At 49.7% G+C, this 21654-nt stretch overlaps 1 protein-coding gene across 1 annotated transcript in view; it reads right to left on the bottom strand.

The window, feature by feature from the left end:
* fxyd6 (FXYD domain containing ion transport regulator 6) overlaps positions 1–21654 on the bottom strand; it is a 91338-nt gene that overhangs the window by 17996 nt on the left and 51688 nt on the right. The window contains exons 5-9 of the mRNA XM_038778811.1: positions 21445–21519; positions 21075–21111; positions 18072–18121; positions 16032–16060; positions 12775–12859 (exon numbers count right to left, since the gene is read on the bottom strand). Of these exons, the coding sequence (XP_038634739.1) occupies positions 12775–12859; positions 16032–16060; positions 18072–18121; positions 21075–21111; positions 21445–21519 (276 nt within the window). The remainder of the gene's footprint in view (positions 1–12774; positions 12860–16031; positions 16061–18071; positions 18122–21074; positions 21112–21444; positions 21520–21654) is intronic.

Below are 21654 nucleotides of genomic sequence, written 5' to 3'. Positions count from 1 at the left end.
CCACACTGACCCTACACACTGTAGCCACACTGACCCTACACACTGTAGCCACACTGACCCTACACACTGTAGCCACACTGACCCTACACACTGTAGCCACTGACCCTACACACTGTAGCCACACTGACCCTACACACTGTAGCCACACTGACCCTACACACTGTAGCCACACTGACCCTACACACTGTAGCCACACTGACCCTACACACTGTAGCCACACTGACCCTACACACTGTAGCCACACTGACCCTACACACTGTAGCCACACACCGACCCTACACACTGTAGCCACACACCGACCCTACACACTGTAGCCACACCGACCCTACACACTGTAGCCACACTGACCCTACACACTGTAGCCACACACTGACCCTACACACTGTAGCCACACACTGACCCTACACACTGTAGCCACACTGACCCTACACACTGTAGCCACACTGACCCTACACACTGTAGCCACACACTGACCCTACACACTGTAGCCACACACCGACCCTACACACTGTAGCCACACTGACCCTACACACTGTAGCCACACTGACCCTACACACTGTAGCCACACCGACCCTACACACTGTAGCCACACACTGACCCTACACACTGTAGCCACACACTGACCCTACACACTGTAGCCACACACTGACCCTACACACTGTAGCCACACACTGACCCTACACACTGTAGCCACACTGACCCTACACACTGTAGCCACACACTGACCCTACACACTGTAGCCACACCGACCCTACACACTGTAGCCACACACTGACCCTACACACTGTAGCCACACACTGACCCTACACACTGTAGCCACACACTGACCCTACACACTGTAGCCACACTGACCCTACACACTGTAGCCACACTGACCCTACACACTGTAGCCACACACTGACCCTACACACTGTAGCCACACACTGACCCTACACACTGTAGCCACACACTGACCCTACACACTGTAGCCACACTGACCCTACACACTGTAGCCACACACTGACCCTACACACTGTAGCCACACACTGACCCTACACACTGTAGCCACACACTGACCCTACACACTGTAGCCACACACTGACCCTACACACTGTAGCCACACACTGACCCTACACACTGTAGCCACACACTGACCCTACACACTGTAGCCACACACTGACCCTACACACTGACCCTACACACTGTAGCCACACACTGACCCTACACACTGTAGCCACACACTGACCCTACACACTGTAGCCACACTGACCCTACACACTGTAGCCACACTGACCCTACACACTGTAGCCACACTGACCCTACACACTGTAGCCACACACTGACCCTACACACTGTAGCCACACACTGACCCTACACACTGTATCCACACACTGGCCCTACACACTGTAGCCACACACTGACCTACACACTGTAGCCACACCGACCCTACACACTGTAGCCACACACTGACCCTACACACTGTAGCCACACTGACCCTACACACTGTAGCCACACACTGACCCTACACACTGTAGCCACACTGACCCTACACACTGTAGCCACACTGACCCTACACACTGTAGCCACACACTGACCCTACACACTGTAGCCACACCGACCCTACACACTGTAGCCACACTGACCCTACACACTGTAGCCACACACTGACCCTACACACTGTAGCCACACACTGACCCTACACACTGTAGCCACACACTGACCCTACACACTGTAGCCACACTGACCCTACACACTGTAGCCACACACTGACCCTACACACTGTAGCCACACTGACCCTACACACTGTAGCCACACACTGACCCTACACACTGTAGCCACACACTGACCCTACACACTGTAGCCACACACTGACCCTACACACTGTAGCCACACACTGACCCTACACACTGTAGCCACACTGACCCTACACACTGTAGCCACACTGACCCTACACACTGTAGCCACACTGACCCTACACACTGTAGCCACACACCGACCCTACACACTGTAGCCACACTGACCCTACACACTGTAGCCACACTGACCCTACACACTGTAGCCACACTGACCCTACACACTGTAGCCACACACTGACCCTACACACTGTAGCCACACACTGACCCTACACACTGCAGCCACACCGACCCTACACACTGTAGCCACACACTGACCCTACACACTGTAGCCACACACTGACCCTACACACTGCAGCCACACCGATCCTACACACTGTAGCCACACACTGACCCTACACACTGTAGCCACACACTGACCCTACACACTGTAGCCACACACTGACCCTACACACTGTAGCCACACTGACCCTACACACTGTAGCCACACACTGACCCTACACACTGTAGCCACACACTGACCCTACACACTGTAGCTACACTGACCCTACACACTGTAGCCACACACTGACCCTACACACTGTAGCCACTCCGACCCTACACACTGTAGCCACACTGACCCTACACACTGTAGCCACACACTGACCCTACACACTGTAGCCACACACTGACCCTACACACTGTAGCCACACACTGACCCTACACACTGTAGCCACACACTGACCCTACACACTGTAGCCACACACTGACCCTACACACTGTAGCCACACACTGACCCTACACACTGTAGCCACATTGACCCTACACACTGTAGCCACACCGATCCTACACACTGTAGCCACCCACTGACCTACACACTGTAGCCACACACTGACCCTACACACTGTAGCCACACCGACCCTACACACTGTAGCCACACACCAACCCTACACACTGTAGCCACACTGACCCTACACACTGTAGCCACACACTGACCCTACACACTGACCCTACACACTGACCCTACACACTGACCCTACACACTGTAGCCACACACTGACCCTACACACTGTAGCCACACTGACCCTACACACTGTAGCCACACACCAACCCTACACACTGTAGCCACACTGACCCTACACACTGTAGCCACACACCAACCCTACACACTGTAGCCACACTGACCCTACACACTGTAGCCACACACTGACCCTACACACTGTAGCCACACACTGACCCTACACACTGTAGCCACACTGACCCTACACACTGTAGCCACACACTGACCCTACACACTGTAGCTACACTGACCCTACACACTGTAGCCACACTGACCCTACACACTGTAGCCACACACCAACCCTACACACTGTAGCCACACTGACCCTACACACTGTAGCCACACACCAACCCTACACACTGTAGCCACACTGACCCTACACACTGTAGCCACACACTGACCCTACACACTGTAGCCACACACTGACCCTACACACTGTAGCCACACTGACCCTACACACTGTAGCCACACACTGACCCTACACACTGTAGCCACACTGACCCTACACACTGTAGCCACACACTGACCCTACACACTGTAGCCACACACTGACCCTACACACTGTAGCCACACTGACCCTACACACTGTAGCCACACTGACCCTACACACTGTAGCCACACACTGACCCTACACACTGTAGCCACACTGACCCTACACACTGTAGCCACACTGACCCTACACACTGTAGCCACACACTGACCCTACACACTGTAGCCACACTGACCCTACACACTGTAGCCACACTAACCCTACACACTGTAGCCACACACTGACCCTACACACTGTAGCCACACTGACCCTACACACTGTAGCCACACACTGACCCTACACACTGTAGCCACACTGACCCTACACACTGTAGCCACACACTGACCCTACACACTGTAGCCACACTGACCCTACACACTGTAGCCACACTGACCCTACACACTGTAGCCACACTGACCCTACACACTGTAGCCACACACTGACCCTACACACTGTAGCCACACACTGACCCTACACACTGTAGCCACACTGACCCTACACACTGTAGCCACACACTGACCCTACACACTGTAGCCACACTGACCCTACACACTGTAGCCACACTGACCCTACACACTGTAGCCACACACTGACCTACACACTGTAGCCACACTAACCCTACACACTGTAGCCACACACTGACCCTACACACTGTAGCCACACTGACCCTACACACTGTAGCCACACTGACCCTACACACTGTAGCCACACTGACCCTACACACTGTAGCCACACTGACCCTACACACTGTAGCCACACTGACCCTACACACTGTAGCCACACACTGACCCTACACACTGTAGCCACACTGACCCTACACACTGTAGCCACACACTGACCCTACACACTGTAGCCACACACTGACCCTACACACTGTAGCCACACACTGACCCTACACACTGTAGCCACACACTGACCCTACACACTGTAGCCACACTGACCCTACACACTGTAGCCACACTGACCCTACACACTGTAGCCACACTGACCCTACACACTGTAGCCACACACTGACCCTACACACTGTAGCCACACTGACCCTACACACTGTAGCCACACTGACCCTACACACTGTAGCCACACACTGACCCTACACACTGTAGCCACACTGACCCTACACACTGTAGCCACACTGACCCTACACACTGTAGCCACACACTGACCCTACACACTGTAGCCACACTGACCCTACACACTGTAGCCACACTGACCCTACACACTGTAGCCACACACTGACCCTACACACTGTAGCCACACTGACCCTACACACTGTAGCCACACACTGACCCTACACACTGTAGCCACACACTGACCCTACACACTGTAGCCACACTGACCCTACACACTGTAGCCACACTGACCCTACACACTGTAGCCACACTGACCCTACACACTGTAGCCACACACTGACCCTACACACTGTAGCCACACACTGACCCTACACACTGTAGCCACACACTGACCCTACACACTGTAGCCACACTGACCCTACACACTGTAGCCACACTAACCCTACACACTGTAGCCACACACTGACCCTACACACTGTAGCCACACTGACCCTACACACTGTAGCCACACTGACCCTACACACTGTAGCCACACACTGACCCTACACACTGTAGCCACACTGACCCTACACACTGTAGCCACACTGACCCTACACACTGTAGCCACACTGACCCTACACACTGTAGCCACACTGACCCTACACACTGTAGCCACACACTGACCCTACACACTGTAGCCACACACTGACCCTACACACTGTAGCCACACACTGACCCTACACACTGTAGCCACACTGACCCTACACACTGTAGCCACACACTGACCCTACACACTGTAGCCACACTGACCCTACACACTGTAGCCACACTGACCCTACACACTGTAGCCACACACTGACCCTACACACTGTAGCCACACTGACCCTACACACTGTAGCCACACTGACCCTACACACTGTAGCCACACTGACCCTACACACTGTAGCCACACTGACCCTACACACTGTAGCCACACACTGACCCTACACACTGTAGCCACACACTGACCCTACACACTGTAGCCACACTGACCCTACACACTGTAGCCACACACTGACCCTACACACTGTAGCCACACTGACCCTACACACTGTAGCCACACACTGACCCTACACACTGTAGCCACACACTGACCCTACACACTGTAGCCACACACTGACCCTACACACTGTAGCCACACCGACCCTACACACTGTAGCCACACACTGACCCTACACACTGTAGCCACACTGACCCTACACACTGTAGCCACACACTGACCCTACACACTGTAGCCACACTGACCCTACACACTGTAGCCACACCGACCCTACACACTGTAGCCACACTGACCCTACACACTGTAGCCACACACTGACCCTACACACTGTAGCCACACTGACCCTACACACTGTAGCCACACTGACCCTACACACTGTAGCCACACACTGACCCTACACACTGTAGCCACACTGACCCTACACACTGTAGCCACACTGACCCTACACACTGTAGCCACACACTGACCCTACACACTGACCCTACACACTGTAGCCACACTGACCCTACACACTGTAGCCACACTGACCCTACACACTGTAGCCACACACTGACCCTACACACTGTAGCCACACACTGACCCTACACACTGTAGCCACACTGACCCTACACACTGTAGCCACACACTGACCCTACACACTGTAGCCACACTGACCCTACACACTGTAGCCACACTGACCCTACACACTGTAGCCACACTGACCCTACACACTGTAGCCACACTGACCCTACACACTGTAGCCACACACTGACCCTACACACTGTAGCCACACTGACCCTACACACTGTAGCCACACTGACCCTACACACTGTAGCCACACTGACCCTACACACTGTAGCCACACACCTGTAACTACACACCTGAAGTGATACATCTGGGAAAGATGGGCACACATGATAACAGTTACCAATTAGGCAGAAAATGTCTTAAAAGTTCTCTGTCCTGTTGCGTGATCAAACTAGTTAAGGAGACCGCACAGATTCTGATTTAATACGATATATATTGAATTACATAGAGCCTACAAACTGCAGAACAGGAACAGTCTCTTCAACCCAATTGGCCCATTTTTCCCCTTCACTCCCTGGACACGCCGTGGATTTGCAACCTGTTTAGCTGCTAGATTTACTCTCACACCTGCCCTGGACACACCTAACCATCCCACATCATAGCCTTGCCAGCTTATTAAACTAAATCCTAACTTCTTTTCACATTTACCTTCGATGGCTGAGCGACGGTGTACTCACCTTGTGTCATAGTGCTGGAAAGATGTACGAGCGACAGAGAGAGTCAGCGAGCCAGCGTGTGGAAATCGATGCTCTGGTTAAAACCCTGGGTGGGTGTAAAACTATGTCAGACAAGAATAAATTAAACATTAATAGGCTGGGTAATCTTCGTCCCAGTCACACGGCAGCTGCTTGAGAAACGTGTGTGTGACTCCAATCGCATGAATAATCTGGCCAAGTTCCTCTTCCACTGCGAGTTCAGAAATTGTAGCTGCCAAAACATTAGCCTCCAGCCTGGCGCAGCAGGGAGGGAGAGAGAGAGAGAGAGAGAGCTGTCCTCACTTCACAAATACCTTGTTGGCTCCTCACGCTGCACATTTGAATTGTTTCCGATTTCTCCACTGCTGCTTCTCAAAGTGCAGAGACCACACCGTGTTTATCAATCCCACTGGTATATACAAGTGGCTGGGGGAAAGGGCGGGGGGGTTGGAGGGAGAGAGAGAGGGGGACAGGTAGGTGAATGGGTGGTGAAGATCAAGGAGAAATGGGAAGCGGAATTGGGAGCACAAGCTTTGGGGTTGCGAAAAATTGGGAAAATTCTTGGCAGGTGTGTTCGCGGTCTTAGCCAGGGTAGTGGAGGAGGGAGTGGACCCCGGACCCTTTGGTGGCGATATTTGGGGTTTCAGAGAAGCCGGAGCTCATGGAGAGGAGGAAGGCCGATGTCGTGGCCTTCGCCTCTCTCATTACACGCCGACAAATTTTGCTGGTGTGGCGGTCGGCATCGCCACCGGGGGTAGCGGCTTGGTTGGGTGACCTGTACGACTTCCTGCGGTTGGCGAAGATAAAATATGAGTTGAGGGACTCTGCAGGGGGGGGTTTGAGAAAAGGTGGGGGATGTTTGTGACCGTGTTTGAGGAGCTGTTGTTTCTGCGGGGGGGGGGGGGGGGGGGGGATTTGTACAGACTGTATAGTTGGTTGCTGGGAAGTATGTTTCCCGGGCTGTTTATTTGCTGTAACCTGTTTTGATACATGTTTGTATTAGAATACATTTTTAAAAATCAATCCCACTGGTGTCAATCTCTTCTGGGTGTCCAGGCAGTCCTGAATGTCGTCATGTCAGGCTATTCGGCTATGGAGGGCCTCATTGCTGAATTCAATCTGTGCTCAACGTACACCCAGAAGGGGGAACTAGTATTTCCCCGTTTTATTGCTCCCCCCCCCCCCCCCCCCCCGGGGGCACACATCATTTTCCAGTGAGGTGGGGGGGGGGGGGGTGGTCACAGGTGGGAACTGAGTTTGATTATTTTCTCCTCATCCCAGGTCATTGCCCCCCCCCCCCCCCCCCCCTCGGGTGATCATCGTGCCTGACACTGACCTGTCTCAGAACCTGGAGATTGACTGTATGTCACTAACTGCTCACCTGGCCTAGAGGCACAAAATGATCATTCGCGAATTGGCCATTGGTCAAGCTGTCCCCTGATTTTACCACCCCAGAAGCTTCCTTTTGCGCTCCATTATCACCACAGAGAGTGGTTAGGGTGTGGAACTCACTATCACGGGCAGTGATTGAGAGTTTGGGAGGAGGCTCGTGTGAGACATAAATATCATGGAACAGATGGGCCGAGTGGCTTGTTCCTGTGTCTAAATTTGATGTAATGAATGGCTCTCATTGACCCTTGCTCTAGATTATATTGACTCTCCTATTTTAGATCTGGCCTTTTCAACTTGGGGGAGGGGGGGGGGTTTGGCCATACCCTGCGGCCACAAGATGATTTCAAGGGGATTGTCAAAACAATGTGGAAAATTGGGGGGGGGGGGGGGGGGGGGGGGGGGGGTAAGGTGTGATAAGTGGCCAATCAGAATGAGAAATAAGGACAGAAAATTCTGGGAACACAGGCCAGGCAACCTCTGTGGCGAGAGAGAGTTAATGTTTCAGGGTCAGAATGGGTCTCTTGCCAGAGATACTGCCCAATGAGAGTATTTCAGAGCCACGGTGTCTCTCTTTCTGTTCACAAGGCTTTGGTTGAAGAGTGGGGAGAAAGAGGGGTGGCTCGATGGCACAGTGGTTAGCACTGCTGCATCACAGCACCAGGCCTGCCTCGGGTGACTGTCTGTGTGGAGTCTGCACGTTCTCCCCGTGCCTGCGTGGGTTTCCTCCCACAGTCCAAGGATGTGCAGGTTAGGTGGATTGGCCATGATAAATTACCCTTTAGTGTCCAAAGATCTGCAGGTTATGTGGGATTTCGGGGATGGGTGGGGGAGTGGGCCTGGGTTAGGTTGCTCTTTCAGGGAGTCAATGCACTCGCTTTAAAAATACCTGGAAATAAAAAGCAGGTATCAGGAAAAGTGACCATGAGGCTATCAAACTGTCAATTTTCCAAACAAATGGTGGTTCGCTAAGGTGGCCTATCCCCATCACATCCTGAGGCCAGCTAGGGATGAGCAATAAATGTCAGCAGTGTGAGAAAGAACTTTTTTTAAAAACCTGCTTCCACCAGGAGATGAAGGCACATCTGCCAACTTTTAGTTACAGAGCAGGATCCTGCCCATGTCAGATATTTCCAGCACTCCCAAAGCTCAGTGAACTGGCTTCACCTGATTTTAACCCCGACACAGGGAGGCTTTATTCAGCAGAGGAACAGTGGAAACACGGAATTTCCTCTGGGCCGACTACAGAGGCAGCGCCCCAGAGAGTCAACGTTGTTTACAAGCTGGGGGCAAGCAAAGAAAAGGAAAGTAATGGCTAGAAATCTTACAAACTGAAGGTGGTGGAAATGAAGAGCAGGGCCAGTGCGGGGGCAAACAGACAGGCCAATGTTTCACAGTTGGGTTCCCTCAGTGGAACGTTGGACTCCATCACTCTCTGCTGCTTAATAACCTGCTCTGCGTTGCTATTGAGGTTAGTTAGAATGAGCCTGTGACAAGTCGGTTCTGTAAATGATTGAGAATTTGAGTTTAGCTGACTGATCACTTAGAACAAGTTATGACCAGAATATAAAGTGGGATAAAATGTCCTCAGCATGACTCCTTCGAGAGAATAGTGTTTTATCGGTTCAAGCTACTGGACATGTTAAGCAAGTTAAAAAAAACTCTAAATGTCATTGTGTTATTTTGACACCATTCACTTAACTCTGGCACCATTTATAAGTTTCACCTTTTACACTCACACACACTGTTCCACGACAGTATGTGAACTCATACAGTTAACCCCGACGTCCCCCTCAGATCCAGTTTCCTCTTCACCCCCCGATATCCCTGATTTGGAATAATCTGCACATTTACCATTACCAGATGTGCCTCCAACATCTGTCTCCAGGTTGTTAATGAAGCTAAAATAAAAGCAAAATGCTGCACATGCTGACAATCTGAAATAAAAGACAAAAAGTGTTGGGTAAAACCCAGCAAGTCTGGTACCATCTGTGGAGAGAGAATCAGAGTTAACGCGTCGCGTCTGTGTGACTTCTTCAAAGCTAACGGTGGGGGTGGAGAAATGTGATGGATTTATACTGTTTAAGAGGAGGCAGAGCGAATAGAAGGTCAGTGTTAGTCATGAGTTAGAAGAGATCCCACAAAGATATTTAGGGTACAGGACATGTCAATGGCAGTGTTAAGGACGGGAGAAGGTGTTAATAGTGTCATAAAGGTAAAATAGCCGAATGTGTTAATAGGAAAACAAAGGTGAGTGCTATATTGTGAATAAAGCTTTCGGAATGTCGTAAAAATCCAATTATTTCCTCTTACATTGGTTCAACACTTGAAGCACCTAATTTGTGCTTGATTTGTATTTGTATAGTACCTTTCATGACCTCAGCAACCAATCATAAGTCCCAGCAATGAGTTAAGGACCAGATAATCTGTTTTGGTGATGTTGATTGAAGGATAGTGGTTGGGACACCGGGGAGCCCCCCCAAAGAAAGAAACACACTAAATCCTTGTCCATCCAGATGTACACATGCGATGTTTGCTGCCTCCCTGTCTGACCAATCTAATGTGTCTGCTGTGGAGACAATGGGAATTTCCTCGGAATTCCTCCTGCTGCTTCGGCGTAACTTGGGCAGAATATTAACGGGAACCAAAAGGGGGTTTTGGTCAAAGTTATGGGAGTGAAGCAGATAGAAGCTCAACAAGGAAATTCCCGGTGTTGGCCCCAAAGTTTTGGCAAGAACCCCAAGGCGCAAAGAACTCAAATATGAATTGGTACAATGATCAAGCCCTCGGGATTTACTCAAACGGCTAGGAAGCCATGTGAGAGAGTCAATCAGTACTATGAAACCCTTTGCAGGTCCACTACTCAACACTGGATTTTCCCAGAACCAATGTAGGCTTGTATAACATAGAGAAATAACACAGAATGGCAACTAAGTTATTAAGTGGAATTGAAGTGAGGTTCCAGGGTAGCAAAAAAGCATTGGGAAGAGAAGACAGTCGATGGGGAAATGATAGTGAGCATATCTGAATTCTCTAGTCCAATTGGGGTAAGAAAGCTGCTGAGGGAGGCGAGACACTAGCCAACCTTTTTATGAATTTTTAAAAATAGATCTGTTCACTTTTTCTTTCAAAAGCTGATCAGGGCTGCAGTGTATCCATTAGTTGGTCTGACATTTCTAAATGTTCAGTGGACAGTACAGAGAACAGTAGGGAAGTGGCTGGTTTAGCTCACTCAGCTAAATCGCTGGCTTTTAAAGCAGACCAAGCAGGCCAGCAGCACGGTTCGATTCCCGTACCAGCCTCCCCGGATAGGCGCCGGAATGTGGCGACTAGGGGCTTTTCACAGTAACTTCATTGAAGCCTACTCGTGACAATAAGCGATTTTCATTTTCATTCATTTCAAGTGACTGATCAACTAGTGACTACAAGCATTGCTTGGACTACATGCTTTAGAGCAGGCATTGTCAAACTCGGGGACGCGACCCGACGGTGGGTCGCGGGTGGGTGACAGGAGGGTTGCGGAGCCGCTCGCCGCGGCGCTCCCGACCGCACAAATCCACGCGCAACAGCCGGCTTTTAATAATGCCGGCTGCGAGCGGCCTTCAAAATGGCCAGGAGCAGATAAAAAAAATTTGGTCGCACTGCGCAGTGCCATTGGAGCCAAAAGGACCCAAAACCATTGGCTCCATTTTTGTCAGCAACAAACACGGTAAGAGAAAATGGTGGGTTGCGCAGGTCGGCCGGTGTGGGTCGCAAAGATCGGCCGGCGTGGGTCGCAAAGATCGGCCGGCGTGAGTCGCAAAGATCGGCCGGCGTGGGTCGCAAAGATCGGCCGGCGTGGGTCGCAAAGATCGGCCGGCGTGGGTCGCAAAGATCGGCCGGCGTGGGTCGCAAAGATCGGCTGGTTGGTAAAAATGGGTCCTCGTAAAATAAGTTTGAAGAACACTGCTTTAGAGGATTCGTATTGGTTTAGATTCTCATCTGAATTATTGGATGAATGTTTCTATGTTAAATTGGACCTTTTGAAATGGTCCATGCTGACACCTGTGATCAAAACCAGGTCCATACAAGACAAACAGCTGCCAATTCATCACAGTTTAGCATCTTCTACCTTTATTGTTGTGGGTGTCACTAACAGTCTCATTTATTGATTTTTATTTTTACAATAGTGCTTTCTCACACCAGCTCTTTGAGTGGAAGTGACTTTATATTGAGCAAGCACGGCAACCAATTCATAGTGTTATATATCATTATTAAATACACTCTATTTAACACAGAGACATCACTGTAGAAACACCAGCTTGTGAAGGTGCTGAGTCTAAGAGTTCTACTCATCTTCAGCTACTATGTGCTTTCCCACACACACACTCCCACACACACACTCCCACATGCACACGGACACATCCAGCTACTGTTACAGAGGTACGGTCTAACAAGATTGCAAAATACCAAACTAACACAAACATCACTTTCTACCAGACAATACTACACATCTTTGGGACGAACAACACAAGGTGGAGCGCGACAAGCTAATGGCACGTCACAAGATTCATACATCATTCACTGCTATCAATATTCATATATTTTAATTGAAGAACCAGGAGACAAACTGGACGAAGCTTCGGGTCTCCGTACAGCGAGCATCGTCGGGTGTGATGTCAGGGGTCTTCAAAAATCTGTCAGAGATTTCAACAGCCTCAGGATTCTCGTTGACATCTTCCTGTCAAGGCAAAACACAGATGAGTGGCACTTGCAATAATTAAAAGTTTAGGAGTTGGATTGGTGAATTATCTTTTCTCTTTCAGGGTATTTTCCCCAGACTGGAGAGGAACTTGCAGTGGGAGGGGGAGGATCCAGTTGTCGTGATCCATGCAGGAACCAACAACAAAGGCAGAATGAAGAAGGAGGTTCAGCGTAGAGCTAGGCACCAACATTAAGAAACAGAACCTCAGAGGTAATAACCTCTGGATTATTACCTGAGCCACGTGCAAACGGGCATGGGACAAATCAGATTGGAGAAATGAATGTGTGGCTCAAAGATGGGTGTGGCAGAAGTGGGTTCCAGTTCATGGGTCAGCGGCAAAGGTAATGGGGAAAATGGGACTGTACCATTGGGACAGTTTACACCTGAACTGTATTGGGACTAGTGTTGTAGCTAGGTGCATAACTAGGAATGTAAAGAGGGCTTTAAACTAAACAAGGTGGCACTGTCAGCTGGCAGAGGCACTGCCAGGGTGTTGGGCTGGCATTTTTCCCACAAAGTGGTTCGGGCCCAGGGGTGCATTAGGCATTAGGAGGGTGCGGTGGGGAGTGGGGGGGGGGGGGGGGGTGGTCCTGAAGATCCCCTTACAGGTGAGTGGGGAAGGTTCAGGGGGTTATGTCGGAGTGGGGGGGAGGGTGCGAGAGATTGGGACATCATTTAAAAATGGTGCCCCAATCTCCTTGTGTACTGAGGAGCTCCAGTGAGCAAACGGTCTTCAGTGGACAAAATGGGACTAAGGGCGGCCTCGTTGGGGAGTTCCCGAACGCACCGAGCCACCGAATCTCCCCCAATGGAAACAGTTTTGTTCAGTAGCGTGGGGTTTCCTGCTGCTCCGGGCATCGGGAAACACCTGGCTAAACGTGCCCGTTATGGGACTTTATTCCCATGAGGTAGACCATGGCCAAAGGGTTTATATCCGAATGTGGTTAGCATTGGTAACAAAGTAAATGAATTGATGTCACACGTAGAAGTAAATAAATATGATCTGATAGCCATTACAGAGACAAGGCTGCAAGATAACAAGGATTGCGTCCTGAACGTTGAGGGTTATAGGATATTCAAGAAGAATAGGAAACTAGGCAAAGGTGGTGGGGTAGCTCTGGTAATCAAGGATGCCATTGATGCAGTAGTTGGAGATGATCTTGGTTAAGGAGATCAGGATGTAGAATTGGTTTGAGTGTAGATGAGGGATAAACAGGGAAAGAACTCATCAGCTGGTGTGGCCCCTACAGTGATCACAATGTAGGTCAAAGTATACAAGAAGAAATATTGGCAGCTTGTGGATGGCAATAATCATGGGTGACTTTTTCATCTATATTGAAACTGGAAAAAATCACATTGGCAGCAGTAGCCTGGACGCGGAGTTCAATCAACCAGGGAGCAGGTTATAATAGACTTTGTATAGTGTAATGTAATATAATCGATTAATATAACAAATCATCTAACCCTTAGAAGTGACCATAATATGACTGAACTTTACATCCAGTTTGCAAGGGGGAAGAGTGGATCTAAGACTAGTATTTAAAACTTAAGTAAGGGCAACTATGTGGGCATGAAATCTGAGCTGAAGCGGACTGGGATGTTAGACTGGGGGTAGATCAATAGAGAAGCAGTGACAGACACGTATGGGGATATTTCAGAATACTCAGAATAGGTATATTCCTGCTATAAAAAAACCTTCTCAGTGGAGGACCCACCATCCGTGATTAACTGAAGAAGTAGTTAACAAACTTAAGGAAATAAACATTTTTATGCGCAAAGATAATTTGCAGGTGAGATGACTGGTCAGAAAATAAAGAGCGGCAGAGAATGACTAAAAGGTTAATCAGGAAGAAGAAATTAAAGTAGGAGTGAAAGCTAGCAAGAAATATCAAATTTAAAGAGTTTCGACAGGTATTAAAAAAGGAAGAGGATAAGCAGTGAGTATTGGTTTCTCTAGAGAGTGACTATGGGGAGTTAGTAGAAGATAATAAGGAAATGGCGAATGAACTTTTAAAAATATAAATTTAGAGTATCCAATTATTTTGGGCGATTTAGCGGGGTCAATCCACCTACCCCGCACATCTTTTTGGTTGTGGGGGTGAGACCCACGCAGACATGGGAAGAATGTGCAAACTCCACATGGACAGTGACCCGGGATCGAACCCGGGTCCGCGGAGCCTGAGGCAGCAGTGCTAACCACTGCGCCACCGTGCCGCCCTAGGCAATGGCGAATGAAATTAACAAATATTTAGTGTCTGTCTTTAGAATTGAATAAAAAAAATTCCAGTAATAGCTGTAAATCAGAGAATGGAAAGGAGGTGGGAATTTGGTGAAATTCTAATCACTGGGGAAATGCTTTTCAGCAAACCCATGGAGCTGTGCGCTGACAAGTCTCCAATTCCTGATGGACTTCTGCCAAGGTCTTAAAAGAGGTTGCTAATGAGATAGCAGATGCGTTTGTGTTAATTTTCTAAAATTCGCTAGATTCTGGATAGATTCCATCAGACTATAATGTAGCGAATGTGACCCCCTCCATTCAAGGGGCCAGTGAGCTTGACGCCTATCATGGGGAAGGTGTTAGAATAGACGGCACGGTAGTTCGATTCCAGGCTTGGGTCACTGTCTGTGTGGAGCCTGCACGTTCTCCCCGTGTCTGCGTGGGTTTCCTCCAGGTGCTCCAGTTTCCTCCCACAAGTCCCGAAAACGTGGTGCGAGGTGAATTTGACATTCTGAATTCTCCCTCCGTGTATCCGAACAGGCGCTAGAGTGTGGCAACTAGGGGATTTTCACAGTAATTACATTGCAGTGGTAATGTAAGCCTACTTGTGACAATAATAAAGATTATTAATAAGGAGGTTATAGCTCCGTGTGCAGTTTGCACATTCTCCCCGTGTCTGCGTGGGTTTCGCCCCCACAACCCAAAGATGTGCAGGGTAGGTGGACTGGTCACGCTAAATTGCCCTTTTTAAAACAAAGGTTATAGCTGGGTACTTAGAAAATCTCAAGGGAATCGGGAAGAGTCAGCATGGTTTTGTGAAAGGGAAATCTGTCAGCTCAGGTACAGCTGGTGTCAGACTGGGCAAGGGGACAACAGACAGACGGACAGGTGGATCAGCAGAGTAATAGTCTTACGTGATTGGTCCAATCAGTTCTCCACCTTGGCTGCAGCTTCAATTGCTGTGACAAAAGAGAGAGAAAGTACAAAGTTTAACTTGGCATCATGTCAACGTGGTTAAGTATTGGAAGAGACGTTCATGAAGTCTTCAACCGCATCCCCACCCCGCCCATACTCCCCGTCCACACTCCCCACCTGTCAAAATAGCTCCTTATCGATGTTTTACTCTAATAAAGGTGTTGTATCAATGCAAGTTGTTGTTGCACAATGGCAGACACTATGGGCGAAATTCTCCGCCCCCCACGACGGGTGGGAGAATAGCGGGAGGGCCTTCCCGACTTTTTTGACGCCCTCCCGCTATTCTCCCCCCCCCCCCCCCGCCGAAATCCCGACACGAATCGCTGCCGCCGTTTTTTTACGGCCGGCAGCGATTCACAGCTGTTAGAAGGGCCGAAGTCCCAGCCCTTTACGACCTTTTTACGAACGGCAAACACACCTGGTCCTGCCGTTCGTAAAAACGTCGTGACTACCTGGAAAAAAATAACCATGGCACCGATTGGCACGGCAGTACCACGGCCGTGCCAAGGGTGCCATGGGCCCGCGATCGGTGCCCACCGATCGCGGGCAGCGGGCCCGATGCCCGCGCACTATTTGTCCTTCCGCCGCCCCGCAGTATCAATACGCGGGGCGGCTGAGGGGCAACCCGGACCGCGCATGCGCGGGTTTCGCGCAAAAACGCGATGACGTCACCCGCGCACGCGCGGGTGGAGTCTTCCCACCTGCGCATGCGCGGCTGACGTCATATGACGCGTCAGCCGGCGCTAAGTCCGACAAGCGGGCTTAACGATTTTCGTTAAGCCCGACTTGTCGGAGCCTCCGACGTCGGGCTGCTAGCCCCGACGGGGGACCAGAATCGGTCCCCCGTCGGGAAGGGGCGCGATGCCGTAAAACCCGCCCGGGTTTTACGGCGGTTTGACGATTTCTCCCGTTTTGGGAGAATTTCGCCCTATGGGCGCGAACTACGGGCTGTTCAGCTGGCGGGATATTCCGGTCTCACGCCTGCGCACGTATTTCCCGGTGACGAGGGATGCAGTCACCAGGAAATCCCATTGACAACGGTGAGAGTCGGTAAATCTGGATTTACCTCTTTTGCTGAAAAACACGGGTTGGTGGATAAATCCCGCCCCCTGTCTCAAATCTCCAATCAGAGCAATGTCATTTTGTTACATTTTTTTTTGAGCATGGGCAGACCTCAGGAATTGTTCACTTGGTGCAGAGTTGACTTTTCTCAAACATTAAAACCTTCCCTCCGTGTAGCCGTGTGAAACTCCAGCAGACTGAAGCTCAGAGCTGTGTTTCTGTGGCGTGTGCAGCAACGCAGAGGAAGCTGCCTAACTGCGGATGCTGAGCAGTTCATACTCAGAGTGGCTGATTCAACATAAGAGCGGTGAGGAGTTGGTTCCTGGGTGCCCGCTCCAAGTGATGTTGCAGGCAGTGGGGATGGTCTGAACATTGGGTATTCTGGACCCTGCTGAGGACCCTGATGAGGAGAGTCCAGGGTGGGTGCAGAGCGTGCATGTGAACACGTTATTTGCCAGAGAATGCAGGACCTTTGTAACAGGCAGTGCAGTGCACCCAACTTCCCCTTCAGATGAAAGCTGCACCTCTTTCTGATCGGGGTGGACATCCCCTCCAGCATGAGGTTGGTGCCTTTTAAGTTAAAGTAGTTTTGTGGAGATGTTCTTGGATAATTTAGACCAAGGGCGACCGAGAGAGATTCCAAAGATCGATCCGCCCACACTTAGCTCTGGAGGTCAGATGGGCTTTTTTGACTGGAGAGTGGGGCTATTATGATGCACAACCTGTCAGAATTACGTCCGACAGAATTCTTCCACCAGACGGTCAATTCCTCTCTATCATTGCCCATCTTTAAGACTGAAATATGCAGACAAAACACTCTTGATGAGGAAGATTATCTGACAGCTCACAGTTCACCAATGCAGTCCCCTCACTGTTTTTTATGAGTGATCCCAGGGTTTGTGTCTCACAGCTGAACCTGGATGTTTCCCTCACCTTTGTTGGTGATCAGAGTTTCCGCCTGGGCCTCCTCATCACCTGGAGATCTGACAGAAAAAGAAATGTAACAGGCTTTCAGAACACCCGAACTCTGGATTTCACTTGTTTTATGAAATTTAATTTACTTTTGTTGCATTTATGAAAGTTATCAATCTCAGCACTCCCAGGACATGTGCAGCATGGGGTTAGATACAGAGTAAAGCTCCCTCTACACTGTCCCCATCAAACACTCCCAGGACAGGTACAGCACGGGGTTAGATACAGAGTAAAGCTCCCTCTGCACTGTCCCCATCAAACATCCCCAGAACAGGTACAGCACGGGGTTAAATACAGAGTAAAGCTCCCTCTTCACTGTCCCCATCAAACGCTCCCAGGACAGGTACAGCACGGGGTTAAATACAGAGTAAAGCTCCCTCTACACTGCCCCCATCAAACACTCCCAGGCCATGTGCAGCATGGGGTTAGATACAGAGTAAAGCTCCCTCTACACTGTCCCCATCAAACACCCCCAGGACAGGTACAGCACAAGGTTTGGTACAGAGTAAAGCTCCTCTACACTGTCCCCATCAAACACTCCCAGGACAGGTACAGCATGGACTTAGATACGGAGTAAAGCTCCCTCTGCACTGTCCCCATCAAACACTCCCAGGACAGATACAGCATGGGGTTAGATACAGAGTAAACTTCCCTCTACACTGTCCCCATCAAACACTCCCAGGGCAGCTACAGCACAGGGTTAGACACAGCATTAAGCTCCCTCTACACTGTCCCCATCAAACACTTCCAGGCCATGTGCAGCACGGGGTTAGATACAGAGTAGAGCTCCCTCTACACTACCCCCATCAAACACTCCCAAGACAGGTACAGCACGGGGTTAGATACAAAGTAAAGCTCCCTCTACACGGCACCCATCAAACACTTCCAGGCCATGTGCAGCACGGGGTTAGATACAGAGTAAAGCTCCCTCTGCACTGTCCCCATCAAACACCCCCAGGACAGGTACAACACAAGGTTTGGTACAGAGTAAAGCTCCTCTACACTGTCCCCATCAAGCACTCCCAGGACAGGTACAGCATGGATTTAGATACGGAGTAAAGCTCCCTCTGCACTGTCCCCATCAAACACTCCCAGGACAGGTACAGCATGGATTTAGATACGGAGTAAAGCTCCCTCTGCACTGTCCCCATCAAACACTCCCAGGACAGGTACAGCACGGGGTTAGATAGAGTAAAGCTCCCTCCACACTGTCCCCATCAAACACTCCCAGGACAGGTACAGCACGGGGTTAGATACAGAGTAAAGCTCCCTCTACACTGTCCCCATCAAACACTCCCAGGACAGGTACAGCACGGGGTTAGATACAGAGTAAAGCTCCATCTACACCAGGGGTGGGCAAACTTTTCCGTGCAAGGGCCACATTCAGAAATTCACAATTCACAAAGGGCCGCATAGTATATTAAGTAAAATAATTACTTCACCCGGTTATGATTCTGGGCGCCTCATATAGAACATAGAACAGTACAGCACAGAACAGGCCCTTCGGCCCTCGACGTTGTGCCGAGCAATGATCACCCTACTCAAGTCAACGTATCCACCCTATACCAGTAAGTAACCCAACAGCCCCCCCCCCCCATTAACCTTAAAAAAAATTTTTTTTTTAAAAATTAAAAAAATTTTTTTTTTTTTTTTTTTTAAATGACTTGGTGGGCCGCAGAAATACCTTTGGCGGGCCGCATGCGGCCCGCGGGCCGTAGTTTGCCCACCCCTGATCTACACTGTCCCCATCAAACACTCCCAGGACAGGTACAGCACGGGGTTAGATACAGAGTAAAGCTCCCTCTACGCGGCCCCCATCAAACACTCCCAGGACAGGTACAGCACGGGGTTAGGTACAGAGTAAAGCTCCCTCTACACTGTCCACAAAGCGCTACTCTGTCCAAAAACCTCTGGCCAATTAAAGTCCTGAGTGATAAGAGCCTACATTACACACAGGACTTAATGCAGAAATTAATCAAATTCTTTGAATAAATGTACTTGACCTATTAATCCCAAATCAAACATCATTATATCTCAGGAAGAAGTGTAGCTTATTCCTCATTTGCTACTCTTCGCGTCATTTGGATCTCAGCATCCAATTGGCACATCGTACACAGCATTTTGGGGGAAAAAGTTCCAGATTTCTGCTACACATTGTGAAACAAATTGCCTGCTAACATCATTCTGAACGGCCTGGCTACAGTTTTAACGTAATGCTCCTCTTTATTTGCACTCACCATCAGAGGAACATTAATCATATTAATCAGCAATTAGTAAAATTAAAACAGTGATTAGATAGTTGGCTGTGAGGACAGAATTTTGGCCATACTTTTACAGATGCACTATAGAAAGTATCCTCTCTGGCTGCATCACAGCCTGGCATGGCAACTGCTTGGCCCAGGACCGCAAGAAACTTCAGAGAGTCGTGGACACAGCCCAGTCCATCACACAAACCTGCCTGCCATCCATTAACTCTGTCTACAGCTCCCGCTGCCTGGGGAAAGCAGGCAGCATAATCAAAGACCCCTCCCACCCGGCTTACTCACTCTTCCAACTTCTTCCATCGGGCAGGAGATACAAAAGTCTGAGAACACGCACCAACAGACTCAAAAACAGCTTCTTCCCCGCTGTCACCAGACTCCTGAATAACCCTCTTATGGACTGAACTGATCTCGTCACACATCTTCTCTTCTGAGTAGGATTACACTCCTGTGTGCTTCACCCGATGCCTGTGTCTATGTATTTACATTGTGTATTTTATGTTTGCCCTATTATGTATTTTCTTTCCATGTACAGAATGATCTGTCTCAGCTGCACACAGAACAATACTTTTCACTGTACCTAGATCCAAGTACAGTGAACAAATCCAAATCTAAATCATAAGACTCCACACCGAGGTTGCCCACGCTCTGTCTGTGCCCTGTTTCTCAGCTAATACCCTCCCCATCCGCTCTGTGCCATTACCTGGTCTTCTGATTGAAGCTGCAACGACATTTCCGACCTGCAAGAAAGGACAGGATTGAGACATTGTGGCAACAAAATGAAAGATTATACACCACAGATTTACAACAGGATTACGGTGCACCATTAGATCCTACTTGCCATATCCCGGATTGGATTTACGGGGTGGGAATGATTCTCGGGGTGTACGAGCTCCCCCCGCTGAGGGGCGGAGAACTCCGTTCAGCTACGCATCTAAGGTCGGCCCATAAGGCACTGACCTCGGGAGAGACCTGGTCAGGATCTACCGGGAGTTGTATATAACGTAACTGTAAATCAACCAAAGTTCTTTATTCTTATTCAGCGACTCCTGGGTCCTTATTAAACTACTTACTCAAGATCAGCAGGATTCCCAGGGTAAACAGTATAACAGCGAAGACCAGACCTCCAATTCGCAGAGTCTCGTAATCTAAAATAAACCAGGACAAATTGCTCAGCGCCATAACAATCAGGTAAAACGGGATTTTAAAAATGCCCTTTGTGCAATCCCCTTTTGCAAGTTCCTGTTGAATCTGCTACCATCGGTCTCTCAGGCAGTGTTCCA

This window comes from Scyliorhinus canicula, chromosome 19 (assembly GCF_902713615.1).
Source record: "Scyliorhinus canicula chromosome 19, sScyCan1.1, whole genome shotgun sequence".
Classification (NCBI taxonomy): domain Eukaryota; kingdom Metazoa; phylum Chordata; class Chondrichthyes; order Carcharhiniformes; family Scyliorhinidae; genus Scyliorhinus; species Scyliorhinus canicula.
This window is presented reverse-complemented; position numbering and strand designations above follow the sequence as displayed.